The sequence below is a fragment of the Micromesistius poutassou genome, assembly GCF_964030765.1.
Source record: "Micromesistius poutassou genome assembly, chromosome: 10".
NCBI lineage: Eukaryota > Metazoa > Chordata > Actinopteri > Gadiformes > Gadidae > Micromesistius > Micromesistius poutassou.
In genome coordinates this window covers 8,186,980-8,204,991 of record NC_140280.1, presented here as the reverse complement: position 1 = coordinate 8,204,991, position 18,012 = coordinate 8,186,980, and the positions used below count along the sequence as shown (strand labels likewise).

The 18,012-nt window shown below is 43.6% G+C and overlaps 3 protein-coding genes and 2 non-coding genes across 5 annotated transcripts; all 5 read left to right on the top strand.

Moving 5' to 3' along the window:
* The first annotated feature begins 845 nt into the window (after window positions 1–845).
* Window positions 846–2,017, top strand: mrps17 (mitochondrial ribosomal protein S17). The gene is made up of 3 exons (XM_084473827.1): window positions 846–929; window positions 1,119–1,252; window positions 1,599–2,017. Exons 2-3 carry the CDS (start codon window positions 1,130–1,132, stop codon window positions 1,914–1,916), a joined length of 441 nt encoding a protein of 146 aa, XP_084329953.1. The 5' UTR covers window positions 846–929; window positions 1,119–1,129; the 3' UTR covers window positions 1,917–2,017.
* A 617-nt stretch (window positions 2,018–2,634) lies between these two features.
* Window positions 2,635–8,375, top strand: LOC311354350 (protein NipSnap homolog 2-like). Its single transcript, XM_084474166.1, has 10 exons — window positions 2,635–2,764; window positions 3,597–3,736; window positions 4,327–4,372; window positions 4,687–4,781; window positions 4,930–5,000; window positions 5,371–5,511; window positions 5,851–5,882; window positions 6,373–6,467; window positions 6,691–6,774; window positions 6,851–8,375. The coding sequence occupies exons 1-10, from the start codon at window positions 2,676–2,678 to the stop codon at window positions 6,913–6,915; spliced, it is 858 nt and encodes a 285-aa protein (XP_084330292.1). The 5' UTR covers window positions 2,635–2,675; the 3' UTR covers window positions 6,916–8,375.
* Window positions 8,376–8,954: 579 nt separating this feature from the next.
* Window positions 8,955–17,736, top strand: cct6a (chaperonin containing TCP1, subunit 6A (zeta 1)). Its single transcript, XM_084474132.1, has 13 exons — window positions 8,955–9,181; window positions 9,884–9,947; window positions 11,357–11,491; window positions 11,830–12,003; window positions 12,522–12,625; window positions 12,784–13,054; window positions 13,590–13,672; window positions 14,434–14,530; window positions 14,681–14,828; window positions 15,507–15,640; window positions 16,477–16,579; window positions 16,664–16,736; window positions 17,361–17,736. Exons 1-13 carry the CDS (start codon window positions 9,045–9,047, stop codon window positions 17,431–17,433), a joined length of 1,596 nt encoding a protein of 531 aa, XP_084330258.1. The 5' UTR covers window positions 8,955–9,044; the 3' UTR covers window positions 17,434–17,736.
* LOC311354970 (small nucleolar RNA SNORA22) lies at window positions 12,188–12,323 on the top strand. The gene has a single exon (XR_014637350.1). It is a non-coding gene; the product is annotated as a small nucleolar RNA SNORA22 (small nucleolar RNA).
* LOC311354969 (small nucleolar RNA SNORA22) lies at window positions 15,093–15,226 on the top strand. The gene has a single exon (XR_014637349.1). It is a non-coding gene; the product is annotated as a small nucleolar RNA SNORA22 (small nucleolar RNA).
* Window positions 17,737–18,012: the final 276 nt, after the last annotated feature.

The window sequence follows — 18,012 nt, the reverse complement described above, 5'->3', positions numbered from 1 at the left end:
ATGGTTAAAGATTGTTTGAAAGAACGATTTAAAAGAAATGGAGCGATCGTGTCGTTTAGTCAAGGCTGAGCCACATGGGGTTTGACGGTATGAGAGTGTCTAATGAAGGGTGCTATGCTCCATTCTGTGATTATGTCATGAGTTCCCCCTATTACACTGCCTTAAATGGGAACCCGGAGAGAGGCAGACGTGGCTCACCACCGGACCATGACACAGCTCTGATTAGGACCACACTCCTGCTGGTCCACAGCCAAGTCTCCACTCAGCGCCCCTCAAACTTTGAGGTTCATGTATATATATATATCATGTATATATGTGTTTCCATTTGTGTACCATTTGCATGTGTAATAGGCTGTATAGAAGCCATGTTGAATGGCTGCAGCCGCTATGACCCAGAAAGATGTTGATACTGCTGTAATTGTCATGCTCCGAGGCCAAATACAATATATACTGTATATGTTTACTACACATACAGGCCAAATAATAAATATGGATTGCAGTAGTATCCTATAGAGTGTGCTTGAAAACATTTACTTGTACATAAGTGTTGCACTTATGTCAACGGTATGCAGTGTATATCCTTCAAGAATGAACACTTTTGGTACACCTAGTTTATTGAGTGAAATACTTCCCTCTGGCGGAGAGACTGGTAGTTGCAGCGAGCTATTTAACTGATATTAATTGTTTTTGCTTGACAATTTTTCATTGCATAGTGTCAATAAGATGATATTCGCAATTTTTTTATGATTAAACGTTTTTTTGCGTAATTTAAACATGCCACTGTGATAAGTCTTTTAGTAGTAATTTGTATCCGTGTCCCTCTTTCCTAGCCGTAGCTACGTCATCAAAATAAGCCAAGAGAAAAAGCATGGAGGATTCGTATTGAAGTGTGACCTTCTGTATTATATACATTATCATAGTATTGAGAGGTGAGATGATATTTAATAGATATTTTAAAAATCATAGAATAAGATTAGTCTCTGCTGATCAGCGTTATTGTTGATGTTTAAAGCTCAAGGGACAACGACATCAGCTAGCTAACGTTCGCTGCAGAGCAGGATTTGTTGTATGTATTATAAGTTAAAGTGTATTGTTTGTTTGTCTACTGTGGTCTTTAGGTATTGCAACAATGTCGGCCAAGCAGGCATCAGTCCATGCCAAGTGGATCATCGGGAGAGTGATCGGGACCAAGATGCTGAAGACGGCCAAGGTCCGAGTGACCAGGCTGGTGCTGGACCCCTACCTCCTCAAGGTAATCACACCACACAGCTCTGTTTCTCATACTATAACAACCAGACTGGTGCTGGACCCCTACCTCCTTAAGGTAATCACACTACACAGCTGTTTCTCATGCTTTAACAACCAGACTGGTGCTGGACCCCTACCTCCTCAAGGTAATCACACCACACAGCTCTGTTTCTCATGCTTTAACATGGAATGGTCTGAGTCCAGTTGGTTCTATTGTTTATGGTCATAGTATATGCTATATTGTTGTGTGTATGTAACCAATAATAAGGGTTGTAGAACTTTACTTGTACAATGTTTAAAATAAAGGTTAACACTTGTTCTTAAATATAACTGTTTTTTTCTCTCCATAGTACTACAACAAGAGGAAGACCTACTTTGCCCATGACGCTTTACAGCAATGCACCATGGGAGATGTTGTTCTTCTCAAGGCCTTACCAGAACCACGGTCCAAACATGTGAAACATGAACTGGTTGAAATAGTGTATAAAGTAGGCAGGGTTGTTGACCCATTTACTGGACTGAAAGTTGAAGGAACTCAGTTTCTGGAGCCTTTTGCTGACCTAGCAGATGACTTGGATAAGAAGATGTCATTATCAGATCAAATACCAGAAGTGGACTCTTCTGCCACATCCAGTACAGCCTCATCCCCGGACCCACAAACACCTTGAACTTCATTTCATTCATATTTTTTATTTAATCCAATAATGTTTATGTTTGGAGCTCTGTGTCCGGCATGATGTGTGGTTCATTAAAATGTAAGCCAACAGAGGTCTGTTTGTTTTGTTGTATTTTGGATGTTTAAAGACAGTCTTTCCTGCCATATTTCTGTGATGTCTTATTAACAGTTTCCAGATCCATTCTTGGCACTTTTTCTCTTTTACAATGATGATCAATTATTAATTGTGTCTGAATGCAGAACCTCAGCCCCTTGCAGCATTTCACAATGGATTGGGATGTTTACATTGTTCAAAAAATCTGCTTTTTATTTACTTATTATTGTTTAGCCCTGAAGGAAACTATTAGTTATTATTGATTGTAAATTGATCTGTCCTCTTAAATCGGAACCTCATCACTCAGTAAATAAGTAATATGATATTGCCCTCTATGGTTCTGGATGGGGATAAAGAGGCAAGGATAAAGTGAAAATATTAACAGAACACACACACACACACACACACACACACACACACACACACACACACACACACACACACACACACACACATATATATATATATATATATATATATATATATATATGTGTGTGTGTGTGTATTTCGGGGTATTAAGAATAAACGGCCCTTACTGCTTCGTAAGGACATGCAGTTGACCTGCAGAACAACACGCTAGAGCCACGGGAGGGGCAGGATTAGCAGTCAGCTGATGCTCAACATGAGAGGCTTTCCCCACTACAGCAACACAGGAAGATGGCGACCCAAGCTCTTCAACGTGCGGGCAACGGCCTGAAGCAGACGAGTGGGAGACCAGTAACCCGACTTGGCTCCATGGTCATCAGGTTAGATATGTTGCTCAGAGAACACGCTGCTGGGTGTCCTAGCCTCTGCTAGCGGTTATCCGTAGCAATTTGCATTGATTTCCCCATTCAGTGTGGCTCCGATAGCATGGCTCCAGGAGTAGCGAGGTGTTGATGGTGAACTTCTCACTACCAGCTTATTCTGCAGGTTATTCTGGTTGCGTCCTCCTGAAGTTTAAAACTCCTCGACGTGTGCGTCCTACACGTTGACCTAACACCCCCACATTAAAGCAGAAGTTACCTGAGACGCTCATTGAATTCACCTCAAGGTCAACATCTAATGATCGTATGTTTACTCTGTGGGCGCAACCCTGTGCACTGTGAAATGTTTCACTATTGCGGTATTGTATTTGACTTATGTGATATTAACATGGTCGTTGCGTACTCTCTAGTGCTATCTGGATGTGACACTGGCAGCTATTAAACTATCAAACCCGTAGTTTCTGACCGGGTATTCATCTGCTTCATTATAACAGCAATTTAAATGGGGAACGTCTGTCTTCAGTTTGAACCTCCTGTGGAGATTCAAACTTGTGAGGCTCGTGTTCTATGCAGAAAAAGAATGTGGTAATCTGCTATTTACTCTGTAACAGTACAGGGGAACAACAATAATAATCTTTAAATCTTAGTTTAAAGTAATCCTTGAAATATTTACTATTTTTTAGAAGAGCATTTCGTCTTGGATATATCACAATATCCCTAATAAACCTATGTCAAATACATTCTGCCAATGTTTAGATGGACATTTTACTCTGCATTGCCGTTTAGATGCATGTTGTCCTTTTATTTCTCCCTTGGGTGTCTCGCCATATAGGAGCCTTTCTACCTCCAATAACAGACCGGGTGAAGACAGCTGGTTCAAGTCTTTGTTTGTCAGAAAAGTGGATCCCAGAAAAGACGCTCACTCTCATCTGCTGGCCAAGAAGGAAGAAAGTAACCTTTACAAAATTCAGTGTATGTATTACTTGAGTCCTTCATTCCGTACTTAGTATACGTGCTACCTGTGTCTGGCACATTACGGACGATCACCAAGCTCTTCTGATGATTAAACCCTCTCTGTACAGCCAGGAACGACTGAACCATCTTATCTGAAAAAAGATTACTTTCCACTTGTGCATTATATCTCTGTTCTTGACTGAACCGTTTGGCTGATATTATGCGACTGTAGTCTTGGCAATAGTCCAGGCATGACAGAGTAAATCATCAAATAACTAACAGACTAAGGAATTTACCATTTCAAACTTTACCCTTTACTAAATTTTGTGTTTTAGCTGCCTTTTTAGTTTTAAATGCTAAAAAGACTAGACTGGGTAGAGTTGGTACAAACCCTACACATTGTGTTTTGACTAGTGTTAAACTAAGATACTAAAAAAGACACAACATAAGTTACTATTAATCGTTTAAATGTGTGACAGTCTGGCCGTAGTTTTTATTTAGTTCCATGCCACAGGATTGTACTGGATTAGTAAAAGACGTCTGCTCTAGAACAGTCCGAAGAGTCTGCTGCATGCTGCGTTTGCGTAACTCAAGTCCTTCTTTTGCAGTTCACAATGTCAAGCCTGAGTGCCTTGATGCTTACAACAAGCTTTGGTAAGACCTCCATAGTTGTGTTCAGCTGTGTAAAACTGTTGTAATGACAACCACTGCTGAGGTTAGCTAAGGTTCCTGTTTGGAAAACTGCAGAATTAAATCAGGAAGTGAAGCAGGCTGGGAAGGGGATCCTTTTCTTTTCTTTTTTGATGATGTTTGCAATTTCTCTCCTCACTGAATTGGTGTGTGTGTGTGTGTGTGTGTGTGTGTGTGTGTGTGTGTGTGTGTGTGTGTGTGTGTGTGTGTGTGTGTGTGTGTGTGTGTGTGTGTGTGTGTGTGTGTGTGTGTGTGTGTGTGTGTGTGCGCGTCTTCAGTGAGGATGTCCTTCCTTCCGTCCACGCTGACCCCCACTACCCTTGTGAGCTGGTGGGCACCTGGAACACCTGGTACGGCGAGCAGGACCAGGCAGGTGAGAAGGGTTCACCATGGTCCTCTGCCACCTTGAGTCAGCACGGGCACACACTCAGCCGATCCATTAGCAGACCAATAGGAATAGTGTGAGTGAATATTGTGAAAGAAGAACAAACAAGCTCTTTGGTTGCTTCTCTGGATCCTAGTGCACCTGTGGAGATATCGGGGGGGGTACCCGGCCCTCACGGAGGTCATGAACAAACTGCGGCAGAATAAGGTATGGTTCCACTGTCTGTATGGTTAATTGTCCATGTCAGGCTTTCGTTTGATTGTGCCAGTGATTGACGAAAGACTATTATTATGGAGTGCATTACACCATCATTATCATGTGACGGAAGTATGGATTACAGCATGGGCTGGTTATCTTCTGTATCGGATCGTTTTAACACGGAATGTAAATCACTGAACTAATTCTTCAAATAGAAAATGTTGGCCTGGTCGTACCTCTCGCCAAGATTAGTACAAATGTTATCGCCACTCCCAATATAGTTTTGGAGTGTCCATTTCGAGTGGGCCTCTGGATGTGAATGTCTGAATGTATGTCCTCCCTGTGCTCTGCTGTGGGGCCTGTGCCCTGCTGGATGCAGGAGTTTGTGGATTACAGGAAGGAGAGGGGAAAGATGCTTCTGTCCCGCAGGAACCAGTTGCTCCTGGAGTTCAGCTTCTGGAACGAGCCGGTAGCCCGGCCCGGCCCTAACATCTACGAGCTGCGTTCATATCAGCTCAGGGTAAACCCACGCTGCCTGCGTTTCCTTAATGCCTGGGCTGCTTCTTGTGGCTGTGCCTTCATCTCCTTAAGACCACGTATTCAGAAGAATGTAGTGACTGTAAACATAGTTTTTCAGTGAGCCCTTGTAATCAGACCGATTTCTCTCTAGCTTCAGTTGCACTGATGGTAGAATTCTTTAAGAGCTGTAATGGAAATTGTATTGAATGGGCTATTTTAAGTTGTTCTATTATTGAGCATCCCTGTATTCTGTGGCAGTTTGCTTGTAATTCAATCCTGCAAGATGTTTTTTTTTATGTGAACACCACCTAATGCGCTCCATCTCTGCTCTGTCTTTCAGCCAGGTACTATGATCGAGTGGGGAAACTACTGGTAAGAAATCACCTTTCCTGATACTGGAGTTGACCTGATGGATTTTTGTTGTTTGTTTTAAAATACATTGAGGAATACCACTGAGATACTGTTGCCTTTTTCAGATGTTAGAAGCCACATTCACGGTATTCCTTGCTCATCCATCCATGCATGACTTTTGAGCATGAGTGGAACACAGGCTATGTAATTAATTGTATTTTACCTTGTGCTGAAAACTATCCATAATCACATAATAAAATGGACCAGGGTGATTGTAAGCATGACAATATGGGTTGAATCATTGAAACTGCATAATGGTGTCTTGGATTGGAGAGAAAAAAAGATTGGGTTATTAATAAGTGGATACATGCAAACACATTCACATTATCTCTGGGCCTTAATCCTCATGGGTGGGAGATGATTCTCATGTGCACTAACCGCTGTGGTCCACTGGGCCTTAATCCTTGTGTTTGAGTTGCTTCTCATGTGCACTAACCGCTGTGGTCCACAGGGCCCGCGCCATAGAGTTCCGCCAGCAGAACAGCGAGGCAGTGGGCGGCTTCTTCTCCCAGATTGGAGATCTCTACATGGTCCACCACCTATGGGGTGAGCTGAGTTCCCATGGCTCTCATGAGAACCACAGCACAGGCACTATTTTCTTGGGATGTCGCTTAATCCACATAGATTTGATTAATCCTCATGGTATAATTTCAATGAATGTGTGTTATAACACAGTGCAGCACTAGTGACCATCATGTGATTGAAGGGTTGACCAATTCCTTTTTAAATGTCCTTTCTTTATTTCTCTGTATTTCTCCGTCCATTTCAGCCTACAAAGATCTCCAGTCGAGAGAGGACACGAGGAACGCAGCCTGGCAGCATGACGGTTGGGATGAGGTGGTCTACTACACAGGTAAGCCTCAGTTAGTGGTTGTGGTTGTTGTGTCTCAGAGATGAGTTCCTAAGAGCTTTCTGCCCCCCTCCCTCAGTTCCTCTCATCCAGCACATGGAGTCCAGAATTATGATTCCTATGAATGGTTCACCCTTGAAGTAACATCCCGGCCAGGAACAAACTAACCACCAACCAACCAAGTTCCAGTCACCCCTGTTGATCTACTGAGAGTTAACTGACTGAGCACAACCAGGGAAATCAAAACACGTCACCGCCTGTTGCTTTTCTTTGTCTTAGTTGTCTTACATTTTCTCTCCTCTGCTGTTGGCCTAAAATGGTGATTTAATGAAACGACATATTGCAGATGTTCTGTGACTAATCAATGATATGCTGTGATCATTCATTATGAGAATATTTCTATCCATACTGGATTTGATAAACCAAGTTATCATGAAGTGGATGCAGAACCATTCCCTCTGAAAGGCATTATAAGCAAACTTCTGAGTTTACTTTTGACGATGATGATGATGATGATGATATGGATTATTGGTCTAGTATGATCTTTTGTTTTGTACTATCCAGCTGGGTATTCAATCCTCTGTGGAAATCGTTTTCCTTTAAATGCAAGTGGCTCAGCCAGCTTTGACATGCCCATGCAATTGAACACACGTGGTCTTTCCTCCAAAATGTAGAAATGTAGAAATGTATTATTGATGGAGTAATGAGTATGACTTCAGTCTTATATTCAGTGTCATGTTTTTAAACAATAAAAGCAAGGGTTTTTGACATTTGTGCTATTTGGGTATAATTACCTAGATTGTGTTTTGAATACTTGAATACTGTTTGTGGAAAAAGAGCTGGTTGGATCTTAAAAATCACTTAGAAATGTATTTGATTAAAATGCTGTTTAGTTTTAAGTGGTGGATGTTACTAAACACATCAGGATATCAACTTGGGGACCAGAATTCCATTTGCATTTGTTGCCAGGGGTTACCCATGTTCTTCAAAAAGGTCTGCCCAAAGATTTCATTGTTCATTAGACAAATATATTAAATAACAATTAAACCATTTTTAGTTGTTAGTTGTTACTCATTGTTTGTGATTTAACCATGGAATTGAAACCCCTGCTTCTTATCATATTTGGTCTTTAAATGATCAATGTTGGTATTTCCCAATTCCTGAAAATACAATAATGTCTCTTTGTTTTGGCCAACTTATCAGTTAAGTTTTCAAAAGAAAGACATTGCCTTGTTCAAAAGCACAGAGCATGTGAAGCCCTAAGGATATGACCCATATATCAAACCTAAATCTGATGTTTTGATCAGATTTGGTCATTGAGGACTGTGTGTTGAACACAGCCTTCCATACGGTATCATATAAACTGACCCCTGGAGCTTGGGACCGGACCCTCGGGTGTACACAAGGGTCCCACCTGTTCTGGTTTGAACCAATCAGAAACCGCCGTTGTAGCTTTAGTCTTGGAGAGGACCCTTACGGAGGCTTCCTCGTCCCTTGTAGAGTTGAGGAGCTCATGATATCCGGCACATGTTTTGAAATTTGTCAGCAACAAAATGCAGAACGTTTTTTAGGAAGGAAAATGTATCTGAACGTAGATGTGCATAGCTGGCACAGTTACTATCACCAGGTCGGTCTATTTGTAAATTATGTGTGATGTTAATCTCTCCATGTGGCAGAGGTGAAATGCAGTGGATTATTATGATTAGTTGTAAATATGAAATAAAACATTTGATGCAAAATGAATGAATGTTTCCTCATTTAGTTTGGCTGAGATCAAAGTGGTTGATGAACCCATGTCGTCCATACAGTCCATGGTCTGACTAAAAAGGGTCTGGTAACATTGGTCAAATCATTTGTATTTGGCTGAGTATTTAACCACATGACTACTCTTCTTACACAAGGCCATATCTGAGCATATTAATGTTTTCCTAGGACAGACTATTACATAAAGTTAATCATCTGCTGGATCCATCTGCTATTCTATTTCAACTATCTATAGTATAGGTAACTACGGTGAGAGGATGCTTCACAAATAATACATATCCAAATGTTTGTAATATTAATCGTTTAATGAGTTTAAAAGATTACGAACGTATGATTGACTCACGCTTGAACCAATAAGACACATCATGGGCGCGTCTTTAAGGGCGTGACCAAGAACACGTGGTGGATGCTTCTGGAAGATCGCTCCCTTTCCACTAGCCTCCTAGGCCAAGCGGTCTAGACTCCCTACCGGCGAAACATCATTCTGTCGCTGGCTCTCCTGCTCCACCATGTCGGCCATAAAGTCCCTGAACCCGAAAGCCGAAGTGGCCCGCGCCCATGCCGCCCTTGCGGTCAACATCAGCGCGGCCCGCGGGCTCCAGGACGTGCTGAAGAGCAACCTGGGTCCGAAAGGCACCATGAAGATGTGAGTCCCGCTACTCGCAGCACACAGCCGAACCTTTGTTGAGCACGCGTGCTAATGCTATGCTATGCGCCCTCCTTTGCTAACTTGATGATGTTGGCTATACTGAGAATATGCGTGAAGTGGCTTTGCAAATGTGTTGGACCTTCTGCTATAAATGAACGATTCGTGTCGTATTTGTAAAATCACCTAAAATATAATTGCCGCTCCTGAGTGGTGCCAAGCTAAAGTATCAGCATTAGCATCCTGTCGCTAGCGGGTCCCTGCTCGGCACGCTGCCGTGTCACGGCTCCTCCAACCCACTAGTTAGGGCTAGCTCAACTAGCTAGGGCTAGCATACGCATGTCGGCAAGACATGTCTTGAGAGCAGCGATTTTAGGATTGGCCCTATTTCGGGGTGGTTTTAATTAGTCTTGTTTGAATGCTCCTGGATATCTGTTTTCTCCAAAAAATATGATGCTATGATACTACCAACTATTAAAGAAAGACAGTAGCGGTTTGGAATAAATAACAGTGACACAGGTCCTAGTGACACTTCAAATGAGTCAAATGTGAACTAACATAGGACCTACAGTCAAATCAATGTACCTGAACAGTTCAGTCAGTTTTGAATCTATGATGATTCCCATTTGGCTTAAATCAATAAAATACTATATATCCTGGCTACAGAAACTGATATTGACACCTGCGTTGTCTCTACCGCAGGCTGGTCTCCGGTGCAGGCGACATCAAGTTGACCAAAGATGGCAATGTTTTGTTACACGAGATGGTAAGCACTGGATGAACGGAGGATTTTGCTCCAAATACTTAGCACATTGTTATATTATTCTACTATTAGTCTATTCAGAAATGTATTGCTATGTAACCACACCCCTATTGTTAGCATGATATGCATGCTAGGTCGTATTTCCATGCAGGTATATGAGGTGGGTCTCTGACGGGGATTGTAGGTTTTATTCTTTAATTTCTTCATGAGTGGGAAAGGGGCATACAGCTTTGTTTCTAATGTGTAAGATAAGGTTGTGATACTTTTCACTTATTGCAGCCCTGATCTTAACTCACAGGCTGTACCACAGAAAACGTATACGATGAAGAGCCACATCTAAAACGTTCAGTGCTGCACAGAGAACACCCAGGGATGTTAGGAGGGCCCCCCTGGTCTTCTGTTCTGCAGTAACTGCTCTGTACCTCTGCATTGAGTAACGTTTTCACTCCATGTATTCAACAGACTAGGGCACAATTGAATTACACAGGATTACATGTTTTTCTAGGGCTTAAGTCAACCTAAGATAATCTTGGGCGACTGAAATTTAACCAACCGATTGTAAAAAGAAAATGTCCCATGTTATCTCTAGATTAATTTAATCGGCCACAGTGCGTTCTACTCCACCTGCTAGCCTTAATATCACGTAAGGGCTGTGCAGAGGAAGTCGGTGGGTTTCAGATCCACTCTTGGTCCGACTCGTTTACGGCAGAGCCTCATTATGAAGTAAAGTGGGTCACACACCAGACGAGCCACACAGGGTCGCATAGTAGATAAATAACCTGTGGCAAGATTAGTTTTGAGGTTCTGCGTATGATACAATGGGTCACAATGGAGGCCTCTGTGATGAATGCCAAGGTGCCAATTCTGAAAGTTTCACATTCAAGCCATCGAGCGTTGAACGGGAAAGTTGACGCAGCTTTAAGTAAATAAATCTAAATTACTTATGTGACATTTTTTAAAGATTTGCCTGCATATGTTTTTGCCTCCATCTTAATAAATTGCAGAGATGTTGGTTACGACTAGCAGTCGTCCTTAAGTTGGGAGATTTCAAAGTTGTAAAAAAACAGGACGCTTTGACCCATTTTATAATTCTTATATTCTATTAAACCGTACGATTATTAAAATGGAAACTACAGAGCCTTGAATATTTGGATTTATGTGTATTTCGAACACAATATAGCCCAGCACTCAAATTGAAATGCATCAGTGTGCATTTGTCCTTCCCGCCCGTGAAAATAATGGATTAAGAATCGCTTTTCTGTATGAACGGATTGTGTACAATTGTCCGATGAATGAGTGGTCAAGTGCATATCAACCAATGGACCAAAACTTGACAGCCCTAGTTTTCTGATTGTCTAGAAGTTGGTTCAAAATTGTGTTTTGCTCAGTTTTTTTTCTTATTGTTCCCAAAGCAAATTCAGCATCCCACTGCAACACTCATCGCTAAGGTTGCCACGGCGCAGGATGACATCACAGGAGACGGGACCACCTCCAATGTCCTCATCATCGGTGAACTGCTGAAGCAGGCCGACCTCTACGTGTCAGAGGTAGGGGCTCAGGCTGGCAAAGCGCCTACACTGACGAAAGCTAACTGGTTAAGCACTTAATTTGTTGTTGATGCGAAGGGAATCAATTACCTACATGAATGCAGTCAAGTAAAAGGCTCTCTATTGTACAAACCTTGAAATTTCCAACACTGTGTCCTTTTAAGACCAATCAGTACAATCAACTATAATCCAAGATACCTCACAGAACAACACTCGTATCGTACAGGGTCTGAATGTCATAGACCAATCAATGCTTACTATAATAGTTAATATGTTAATAATATAATATGTTTGACTTCAGTGGCTGTACTGATTTCTGCCGGTCCCCACCTACCCAGGGCCTCCATCCCAGAATCATCGCAGAGGGCTTTGAGGAGGCCAAGGGAAAGGCCCTGGCCTTCCTGGAGGAGGTGAAGGTGGTGCGAGAGATGGACAGGGAGACTCTGATTAGCGTAGCGCGCACCTCCCTCAGAACCAAGGTCCACAAGGAGCTGGCCGACCTCCTCACTGAGGTGAGCATAGAGGAACTGACCTCAGGAACGTCATGTCGTAGTTAACTTCTTATTTAGTTTTGAAGAAATCAAATGGATGCATGTGGTGTCTTTCTACACATGTGACAACTATACAAATGTACCATAATTGTTAATGGGTCTCCCTTATTGCCTAGTTAAATGATTGGTTATGCTACACTGTCTCTTGCATGGAGAACACCCAGGGATGCTAGTGTGGCTCTCTCTGGTCTCCTACTTCTGTGCTACAGTAACTCTGCTCTGTACCTCTGCATTAGGAGAATCCTCGTCTCCATAAATGTATTCAGCGGATCAGTACACATTTTCCAAGTTTGTTTATTGATTTTGGCGTAGATTTAAGTTATTTGAATGAAAAGCGTAACATGGGTATCGGTAATCATCAATAATGTACACATTTTAGAAGTATGCAGATATGTACTATATGCTTCAAGCAGCACTGAGTAGACCCTTCGATTCTGGTTTTCTGGTAACCGGGACCATGCCTACTGTCTTGTCTGTAGGCTGTTGTAGATGCTGTGCTGGCCATCGCTGTTCCCAATGAGTCCATTGACCTCTACATGGTGGAGATCATGGAGATGAGGCACAAGACGGACAGCGACACTCAGTAAGTCTGCCGAGGCTGCATGCTTACCCTTTGTTTCCATATGCTGTGGCTACTCCTAGTCTAAAAATGGTTTTATATATTTGTCGAAACAATTTCTCCATAGTTGTACTATCCGTTATGTGAGTGTTGTATGAGCGTTTCTGTGGTTGACTCACTAGGCTGATCAGAGGGCTGGTCCTGGACCACGGTGCCAGACACCCTGACATGAAGAAGAGGGTGGAGGATGCCTTCGTGCTGACTTGCAACCTGTCCCTGGAGTACGAGAAGACAGAGGTCAACTCCGGCTTCTTCTACAAGAGCGCAGAGGACCGTGAGAAGCTCGTGTCGGCAGAGAGAAAGTTCATCGAGGAGCGCGTGCAGAAGATCATTGCACTCAAGAAAGCCGTCTGTCCCGATGGGAAGAAGGGCTTTGTGGTCATCAATCAGAAGGTGGGCTTGGGAGTTTACTTTACACGGGGGCTGCCACCCTGTAGGTAGAATGCACAGTGGTGTTAAGGACTTGTAGATTTTTCTCAGTATGAGAAGCTGGATACAGAGGACTTTGTTAATCGTTCTAGGCCAGGGATCAAAATGCAACAGTTAATTATGTGGCTGGATTTTTAATACAAGTCCCAATAGGTTACGGCAGAGCTTCGATGTCAAGGTTGACAGATAAAAACATTGAACGGTTTATTTTAAGTGAATCTTTTGAATAAATGGTCCCAGATGGATGGTACTTGACAGAAGACCTCCCATTAAGGGTACAACCATATTGGTTAAGGGGAGGGGGGCTACCAAAATAAATAAGTATAGAAGCTGTTCATGAAGCGTTCAAAACAAGGAAAAAAAAATTGCTCTCAACAAAGGAGTGTGGCCCTCTGTTGTTGAGCTCATGTCATGGTGCTTAATGCCCTCTCATTGTCTGTCTTGACTCTTAATATTGAAACATTAATGTTTACTCTATTTTCCAATTGGTCTTTCGTAGGGCATTGATCCATTCTCTCTGGATTCCCTCGCCAAGGAAGGCATTGTTGCTCTGCGCAGGGCAAAGAGGAGGAACATGGAGAGGTATGGCAAGAAGGACTCATGAATAGACTAACTTTTCACCCTATTGGTACCGCCCGCCAGCCACTGGAGACGTTGACTACCTGTGCTGTGTTCCAATATCCATCCATACTTCCATGAGTACACTTAAACGTAGTACATTAACCGCACTCACTGAATGCGCGGTTTTTCAGATGTCAGTGTGGTTCCAAATCGAATACTCGAATACTGTGGTGCACTAACGGGAAATTACGATCGCGACTGCCGCTGCGGCTCCTCCCCTGCAATAATCATCCCGCTTTGAACTGTGAACTCTTTACGTATAGTAGCTATAAAAAGCTATAAAAGCTACAAAATGATTCCATTAATGCAGGCTATGTGGAAAATGCTCCGACGTTGGCGCAGCCTGGCGCCGCCTCTTCCGCTGCGTAGCTAAGGCTGCGGTTGAGTACGAAAAGTGTACATCGATCCACACTTCGCAGTTTGACCGTTTTGAGTACACCATCCGGGTCCTTTCAGTACACTTATTTTCGCCCGATCTGAATTGAAATGCCCTGCGTACTCAAACTAAGTATAGTGAGTACGGATAGTATGGATATTGGAACTCAGCACTAGTCAGCTGTCTCCTTATCTTAAATGTGCTACACTTTAAAGATAGAAGGTTGACTACCTGTCAGCTGTCTCCTTATCTTAAATGTGTAGCACATTAATGGGTAAAGGACGGATAGAGCACATGATGAGGGACGAAATTAACCAAAGTGTCACATGGTTGACTCTGGTTGCAGACTCACATTAGCTTGTGGTGGCATTGCAATGAACTCCGTTGATGACCTCACTCCAGAGTGCTTGGGGCATGCCGGTCTTGTGTACGAACACACACTGGTGAGTGTTGACCATCTCTTTGTTGACCATCTCTTTGTTGAGTTAGCATGCTCAGTGAGTTTTTCAAATGACTAGAATAGAATGACTATAAACTTCCTGGTGTCAGATGCACTAGTCAGCCTCTAATCCTGGCGGCCCGTCTCTTTGCAGGGAGAGGAGAAGTACACGTTTGTGGAGAAGTGTGGTAACCCTCGCTCGGTGACCCTACTGGTGAAGGGGCCCAACAAGCACACCCTCACACAGATCAAAGATGCAGTCAGGGACGGGCTGCGTGCCGTCAAGAACGCCATCGAGGACGGTGAGGACTCTAACTGTCAGCGGCCTTTAGGCTCCAGTCATCTGCTTGTTCAGGGGGACAACATACGCCTTCACCACCCCTTTTTTCATTAGTTTCATGTGAATGTTATCGGGGTGTTGAGAAACCTAATCTTATACATGCATATAAAGCAAACGGTTGACATCATTTCTCTACTCGAGAAAATGCTTCTTTCCCAAATACCCAAAGTCTCTGGTTTCCCCAAATTCCTAACCAGTTTACGGTTTGGTTATGCTACACTGTGTCTTGCACAGAGAACACCCAGGGACGCTAGTGTGGCTCTCTCTGGTCTTACTTCTGTGCTACAGTAACTCTGCTCTGTACCTCTGCATTAGGAGATTCCTCTTCTCCACAAATGTATTCAGCGGATCAGTACAAACTGTTGTGGAGGAAGATTTAGAAAAGACTTTTACCGTCCCCATTTAAACCATCAAATATAGGTCCATGATTGAATCATAAGATACGGTTTCTGTGTAAATCTCTAATTCACAAAGATGCATGTTCATCGACACCATTCCTCCCAAGCTTAAGGTTCCTCCCAATGAGGACAGTCGGCATGCGTTTGAATCTTAACACATGATGGGTGGGTGTGAATACCCTGATCTGGGGCCGGTTCTTCTATGAGGTTGTTTATTGGACAGCTGGTGTGTACCTCTGCAGGATGCGTGGTGTCCGGGGCAGGGGCGTTTGAGGTGGCAGTGGCCGACGCCCTGGTGAAGCACAAGCCCAACGTAAAGGGAAGGGCCCAGCTGGGAGTGCAGGCCTTCGCTGACGCTCTCCTCATCATTCCCAAGGTGCGACCCCCTCTCATCTCTCTAAATTCACTCTGACCTTCTCCTCCTCTCTCTGAATTTACTCTGGCCTTCTCGTCTCTCTCTGAATTTACTCTGGCCTCCTCGTCTCTCTCTGAATTTACTCTGGCCTCCTTGTCTCTCTCTGAATTTACTCTGGCCTCCTCGTCTCTCTCTGAATTTACTCTGGCCTCCTCGTCTCTCTCTGAATTTACTCTGGCCTCCTCGCCATCTCTCTGAATTTACTCTGGCCTCCTCGCCGTCTCTCTCTGAATTTACTCTGGCCTCCTCGCCGTCTCTCGCTGAATTTACTCTGGCCTCCTCGCCGTCTCTCTCTGAATTTACTCTGGCCTCCTCGCCGTCTCTCTCTGAATTTACTCTGGCCTCCTCGCCGTCTCTCTCTGAATTTACTCTGGCCTCCTCGCCGTCTCTCTCTGAATTTACTCTCCGTCTCTCTCTGAATTTACTCTGGCCTCCTCGCCGTCTCTCTCTGAATTTACGCTGGCCTCCTCGCCGTCTCTCTCTGAATTTACTCTGGCCTCCTCGCCGTCTCTCTCTGAATTTACTCTGGCCTCCTCGCCGTCTCTCTCTGAATTTACTCTGGCCTCCTCGCCGTCTCTCTCTGAAATTACTCTGGCCTCCTCGCCGTCTCTCTCTGAAATTACTCTGGCCTCCTCGCCGTCTCTCTCTGAAATTACTCTGGCCTCCTCGCCGTCTCTCTCTGAAATTACTCTGGCCTCCTCGCCGTCTCTCTCTGAAATTACTCTGGCCTTCACTGACAGCCTCCTGATTCCCTTATCGACTCGGCCGTATCTCATGTCTTCTTCTCCTGACTGTAGGTTCTGGCCCAGAACTCTGGCTACGACCCCATGGAGACTCTGGTGAAGCTGCAGACGGAGTACAAGCAGTCTGGCCAGCTGGTGGGCGTGGACCTCAGTACAGGTGACGCACCGGCCACGTCCATGTCTGATTCAAGATGCTTACTAATCATCAACCTCTCAGTGAACTGACTACTCTTCTTCCCAGGTGAACCAATGGTGGCAGCAGAAGCAGGCGTCTGGGATAACTACAGCGTCAAGAAACAGCTGCTTCATTCATGGTTAGCTCACTCTTTTTCATTATTTTAACGGGGTAGTGAACCCAAAAGTTATATTATTTTACTTTTTTAATTTTTTTTTACGATCTTCGACATGATATCAATTACATTTAATGACTAACGCCTCTTGCACACTACCTCCATCAACGGACGGATCTCATTGACTTTGCATGGAGCACCCTCGAAATGCATTGGGATATGTCAAAAAGCCCCCATCCGTCGACTGACGGAGGTAGTGTGCACAAGGCGTAACTGAAATAACGTGTCACTGAGGGAGAAGATTGGACTAAAACCCAGTTTCTACCAGTTTGTGAATGTGCCACTGTGCTCTGTCCCGTTCTGTTAAACTAAAATCTTTTTAGTTTACTCTTGGAAGTCACCTGCAGTGGGGTGTTGATGATGTGTGCATCTCTTTCTGGGCAGCGGTTGATATTGATGGCAGTGGGGGGGAAGGGTTAAGCTTCTTGGACCCTTGTAGTATAACGCTCCTCTGTGGGGAGCGTTTCATATGCACCCCTTAATAATGCTCCCTACACAAAGACGGCACTAAAACATGTATACATAGATTTCTCAAAATGTCCCTGTGGTGCAATTGATAACGTTGTCAACCTTTCTGCTTCTTTCCAGCACGGTGATTGCCAGTAACATCTTGCTGGTAGATGAGATCATGAGAGCTGGAATGGCTTCTCTGAAGGGTTAAGCGCCGCTTGTAGACCACGTCGCTGTCCCCATGTCCTCATGGACGGTCCTCTAGCCAATTGGAAGGTCCAAAGCGCCTTCCTGCTTGTGGCACGATGAAGCACCCAGTCTGATGGACAGCCCACTATTATATGTCCCTTCGTCCATTATCAGTGTCAAAGAAAATCGCTAGCTCCCTGTTCATGGATTTGTCATCACTTCTTTTAAAAAGACTATAATTTAATGTCTATTTAAGAGATTGTTAAGCACTGAACGGTCATCCAGTTTTGTTTCTACTCATTAAAAGTGTTCTTTGCTCATGAAATTTGTTTTGTGTTATTTGTTAACAATAAATGGAGTTAGTCTGATTTATTTTAGCTGGAAAGCTATTAAATCGATGTAGCTATAATACAACATAAGTTAAAACAATTATTTCTTTGATTGCACCAGTTAAACGTAAGTGGGAAAAATACGTGGTTATCGGACAATTAATGTTTCAAATCCTGTGCATGTCATTTTGTGGTCTTGTGGCTGAGGAAGAGAAGCTGACCTAAATGAGGTCATATCCCAGTGGTCTAGTAGTGAAGGCTTCAACAGTATT